This window comes from Octopus bimaculoides, chromosome 2 (assembly GCF_001194135.2).
Source record: "Octopus bimaculoides isolate UCB-OBI-ISO-001 chromosome 2, ASM119413v2, whole genome shotgun sequence".
Lineage (NCBI taxonomy): Eukaryota > Metazoa > Mollusca > Cephalopoda > Octopoda > Octopodidae > Octopus > Octopus bimaculoides.
The window spans coordinates 143,452,851-143,458,577 of record NC_068982.1 but is presented as its reverse complement, the minus strand read 5'-3'; the positions used below and the strand labels follow the sequence as shown (position 1 = coordinate 143,458,577).

At 35.4% G+C, this 5,727-nt stretch overlaps 1 protein-coding gene across 1 annotated transcript in view; it reads right to left on the bottom strand.

The window, feature by feature from the left end:
• Window positions 1-20: 20 nt before the first annotated feature.
• The window catches only part of LOC106880576 (glutamate receptor ionotropic, NMDA 2A), a 157,764-nt gene continuing 152,057 nt past the window's right edge, over window positions 21-5,727 (bottom strand). Inside the window, exons 9-10 of the mRNA XM_052965894.1 lie at window positions 3,528-3,691; window positions 21-1,164 (exon numbers count right to left, since the gene is read on the bottom strand). Coding sequence (XP_052821854.1) covers window positions 774-1,164; window positions 3,528-3,691 — 555 coding nt within the window. The 3' untranslated portion in view covers window positions 21-773. The remainder of the gene's footprint in view (window positions 1,165-3,527; window positions 3,692-5,727) is intronic.

The window sequence follows — 5,727 nt, the reverse complement described above, 5'->3', positions numbered from 1 at the left end:
ATCTATATACATATGTGTGTGTATTTGTGTATGTGTGTGTGTGTGTGTGTACGTATACTTTTTAATAATACAGTTGCGTATTTCCTAGAAGATCAATTTCCGAATGTAGAAAACACTGTCATGAAGACAGAAAAAAAAATACCCCAAAAAACAACAACAAAAAAATGAAAACATTGAAGAAAATCTTCGTGTAAAGTATTTCGCAGTTATGATAAGTTTCTTTTCTGATGTCGTTGTCTTTGTGGAAAAGATTAGACCGTAAAAATAAAATGAAATGAATATTTTTTCTATCTCCTTCTCCATCATCTTCATTATCTTCATCTTCTTAGTTTACCATGTCACATAGATAATTTGTATGATACATTCATCAAAGATTGATTGACAGTTTTTTTTCTCTGTTTTTCTTTAATTTTGGCATTAACATGATATTCAGTCTTGTTAGTTTATGTTATGTATTTCCCAGTCACATTTTCGCATCCATATTAAAAATCTTTTACTCTGTCTTAGGTCAATCCCGTTTCCTATTATTTTTATTATTTTTTCTTCAAATAAAATTCCAGTACTCATTTTTATAAAATAACAAAGTGAATATCATTTTGCTTTTTTTTTTTCTCATTCCCGAAATAATTTTCGCTGCTATTCATTTGTTAATTTGAATTATATTCATATCTTTATCACTTTCGCCATTTTAATGTTCTGGGCATATTTCCTTATTTATTTATTATCGTTAAAAATGTTCCTTTTCTTTTTTCCCCCTTAACGAAATCGTTATTTTAAAGGACACTTTCAATTTCTCGGTTGTCAACTTCAATGTAATAATTTCCATTGTGATATCTTGTTTTACCCGCCTGAGGTTTTGGTTCTTCGTCTACAGACATGGCTGTCGTATAACTTGGCGAGCGCCTGAAAACCTGTTTGTTTAAATGGGGCGTGCCCGTTGATAGCTGTGTTGTGTTAGTTTGATCATTAGCAGGATCTGACAACAGCACCGGAACCGAAACTGGTTCCATTAGTTCACATTTATAGCCTTTCTGCATCGGAGAATCCTCATTATCGTTGTCTTCTTTGAATTTAATGGCTTTCTTCGTTTCGCGTGCACAGGGCTTGTAGCAGTCTGATTGCAATTTCCAAACGGCACCAGGCTCCGGAGTAATTCCGCACGATCTAAAATAAGAAGAAATAAAAAAAATTATAGAAAACCAAAAGCCATACAAGACAAAAAATCAATACACTGTCAAATGGTAAATTTTAATTAATATTGGATTTTTAACTCATTTCAAACGTTTTGCATTTTAGGAATTGGAGGAAGGTGGCTAATGTGACATTTTGTCTTTCCTAAAGTTATTAGCTCCAATGGAGACTACAAAAGTGAAGACTTATATTTTAAATAAAATTACACCACTGACAATATGAAGTAATTACACAAAGCATTTTCAATAGAAGAAATGTCATAACATGAATGTTGCAAGAAGATGTTTATGTTCAAAGAATAGCGAAAACATTAACAAGAACCAACAAAAACAATTGTTTCTTAATTAGAATTAGATTTAGAGTTAGATTCAAGTGTTTATTATTTGTATTAGATGTAGGAGCAGGTATGGCTGTGTGGTTAAGACGCTCGCTTCGCAACGAAGTGGTTTTGATTTTAGTCCCACCGCGCGGCATTTGGGTATATGTCTTCTACTACAGCCCTGGGCTGATCGATGCTTCAAGAGTGTGACTGACGGAACCTTGAGATTATTTTTCCTTCTCAAGTGGCGCTAGTCTTAATTGCTTTCAGGCCATCTTTTTATGGACTACCTGAAACTCTTTAGGAACGATGAAAAGAAGCTTAGTTCACTGCAACCAGTCAAGGTTTCGTTGCTCACCTGGCCAGGAAGGGAAAACTCAAAGAATCGGCTGCTCTCTGACTGGTTTGTGATCGAGTCTAAGGCAGTGGAAATCTCCGATGTTTTCGGCCCCCAAGCCACATTTCTGCCCACTCCAGAGTAGCGACTTTTCCATTTTGTCCGCTGGGGTCATGAGGCTGACTGACAAGTCCTTTTAGATTATTGTTTTATTTCCACACTATTTTCACTGTCACCAACTTTACCAGACTTTTATAATAGTATCTCAAAACAGACTCACTGATTCAAAGAGTGCTTTGCTTTAGCGTAGACATTAGAATGCAGTCTGGACTGAAAAAGTGTTGAGTGTTGATTCTAAAAAGAGGTAAAGTCAAACACGAGGATAGGGTGACGTTGCCTACACGGCACGTAATAAAGAGAAGAGAGAAAGAAGGATACAGGTATCTGGGCATATTAGAAAAAAGTAAATGATGAAAATGACGGAAAGCCAAATGAAGAAACTCTATGGAAATAACCTTATCAAGTGAAGAAAATATTCTCTCAGGAGTATTACAGAAGGCTGAAATTGGTTTTGAAAACTAAAGTCAAACATAACTGCCTTTTGAATACCCAAGGCAGACATAACTTCGCTCGGATGTGCAGTGAAAGCATGTGATAAAAATAAGACAACTGAATAATAATAATAAGAGAATAGGAAGCCGGACATAGTCTTAACTGAGAAAGAAAACAAACTCTGCTGGATCATAGATATAACATGCCTAGCTGACAATAAAGGTATGCGATAAGGAAGAAAAAAAATCGAGAGATATGACAGGTTAGCTTGGGAAGTTAAGCAGTTGTGGTCGATGAAGAAGGTAGCAGTAATACCAATAATTGTCGGAGCCCTGGGAACAGTGAATAAAAATCTCGAGAAGTACGTGGAGCAAATAGGGGCTGCAATGTGGGTGGAGCACTTGCAGAAAACAGCACTGCTTGGAACCAGTCGAGTACTCCGGAGGGTGCTCGAAAAATACGAAGTGTTACCTTAGTTCACTGGTAGTGAACAGCTGACACTGTAGTACATCTCCAGCGTTAGAAGCTGTGCAAAGGCAATAATAATAATAATAATAATAATAATAATAATAATAATAATAATAATAATAATAATAATAATAATAATCATAATAATAAGCAAAGTACCTAGCCATTGAATTACAGAGACTATGAAAAGTGCGGGTAAAATGTATACCAGTAGTTATAGGCACACTGAGAACTATACCTAAAGATTTGAACAGATAGATAGAAGAAATAAGCACAAAACCCAGTTTACTACGGCTCCAGAAATCATTGTTATTAGGGACAACTAAGATACTTAGGAGGGTTTTTGGGATCTAAATTTAAATGTTGTAGCCCGATGTTAGGATTTTTTCTTTTCTAACAGTATAACAATTAAACCAAATGAAGTGAAAATCAAATGTAAGCAATAACAATAACAAAATCAACAACAATACGGAAGTCAAACATCGATGTTCGCGTATGTTCATCTATACCAGCCTCGTTTAACATCACCTCATGGGCCATGTGAGCTTTCGAGCCAACCCTTTGAGCTGAAAATAACTTCCTCCCTTCTTATTTCTCACCGAGCATCGAAATGCTTGGTGGGAATGCTGCAAGGTCATTGAAACAATGTAAGATACTTACGTTAGCTGCAAGTGAAGTTTTTCGATTTTAAGAAGAGCAAGGTCTAATTCGTGTCGTGCTTTCCACAATGATGTTTCACAGAGTGGATCTTTGCATCGGTGCCGTCTGCTCCTTTCTATCGCTTCTCTCACTGATTGTTCAAATGTCAATGATTTTCCCATGCTCTAACAAAAAGAAAGGAACAAGGACAATTTTGAGAGACCAAATCAATGAAATGTTTATATAAGAAATAGAATATGAGTGAATGTATTTCATTTTAAGCATTAACGTACGTGTGAGTGTATAAACCGAAGATAGCCAAACATACAGCAGCTGTTTACAAGCATTTCCTTCCGCTATACCTATCTCTGGCAGTGTTGAAGTTCCCGTGCGCAGAGCATAGAATCAAATGGTTGGATATTAAAGAACAGACAATAAACATAAATAACGAAAGCATTAACCACCGGTTGGAACAACGTATTTTGTTATGCAACTGTAATAAACTATCAAATATACTGAAAGCATTTAAGTCAATATATCCAATTTTGTTGCACCGCTAAATTTAGTGGTTATATAAGCAATGTGTTCTTGGATGGTTAATGGGTTGGATGTGGTACTGAAGAAGGAGTAAGAACTTCAGAGGAACGGACCGAAGTTTTATATTGAATCTACATTTGGGCACAAGGTCAGCAAGTTCGAAAGAGGGGGTAAGTCACCGATTCTAGTTCTCAACTGATATTTATTTTATAGACCCCGAGAGGATGAAAGGCAAAGTCGACCCCACCAAGCATTTTGTCCAGCGTGCTAAAGATTCAGCCAACTTGCCGCGTAAGGAGTTTTGCCGCAATTATTGATCGCATGACTAACTTTAAAAAAAATCTATATTTTGATCATCATCCTTGAAAGTACCTTCAGACTCGCTGCCATCATTCCAAAGGCCATTAGCTTACTTGCTTCATCAAAACTCAATTAAGCTTCCTTGTAAACAGTACAAAATACAACCAAATCAAGAAGAGTGTGTACGAAGCAATTAATACTTTCAATTTATGCCAAATTAAACAATGACGTTTACCATTAGTTACAACTGAACCAGCAAAGTCGAATTCAGAAACTTTTCTTTCGAAAAGTTCAATTTTTTTCCCAACAGATAAACGTGCATAAATCTGGATTATTTCTAAATTTCAGAATTTACCAGATGAATGTACATTTGCATTGAAATATCTGCGATTACGCAATCATCTATATTCCTTTAAAGAACTCCTGAATATTTCAGTGTTCGTCTATATTTTAGTTCACTAATCACAATATTTTTCAAATCATATTGACATTGATTCATCTGAGTTAAATGAGAATAATTCTGTGCCATAACCAAACGTTTATCTCAAATAGCGTTTCTAAAAAAAGCAATTTTAACGATAGCATTCATGGAAAAATCCATCAATAGCGACTAATTTCAATACCGTTTCTTCTGTAGGTTCGGTCTGTTTTTCATAAAGAAGATTATATCATGTTGGTCGATTTTGTTCGTGTGAGGAATGTCTATTTCCATTGTACTGCTGTCTGAGAAGATGTCTTCGTAAACGCTCTTCAAATGGAATAAAAGAATGCTAGTTGGACCACCCAAGTACTTCGAAACAGTCCTACAATTAATAATTAGCTTTTAAGACATGCAGCTGGAAACTTTCTGGAAAGCGAATATGTCTGGGAATTTCCTATTGAATTTTTTTTGGTATATTCCACGGGATTTTCAAGACAGTGGAATCTTGGGAAATATTTTTATACAGAACGCATAGAGTTGCAACAAATACAAGACCCGTCAGAAGATCTATCGATTCCGACATATTTCTACACTTAGATGAATAATTAATTTATCGATTCTGGAAAGTTGAGGGCAAAGTCGGCCTCAGTGAGGAATGAACATAGAACACAAGAGACAGGAACAAGAAGAACGTATGGCATTTCGTATGGTAATCTAATGATTCTACTAATTTATACTTGTATTTGTCGGAGAATGAAAAAGTAGGAAAACAATGACATAATCATTTTGGTTCTGACCATGAAAAGTATCTTTTAATCTACAGTTCAGTCACCAAGAGCAGATGTTTTCTCTACTTCATTCCTGAACAAGAGCAAAGACCAGAAACAATAGTGATATCTATCTATCTATCTATCTATACATACATACATACATACATACATATATGATATATGTGTATATATA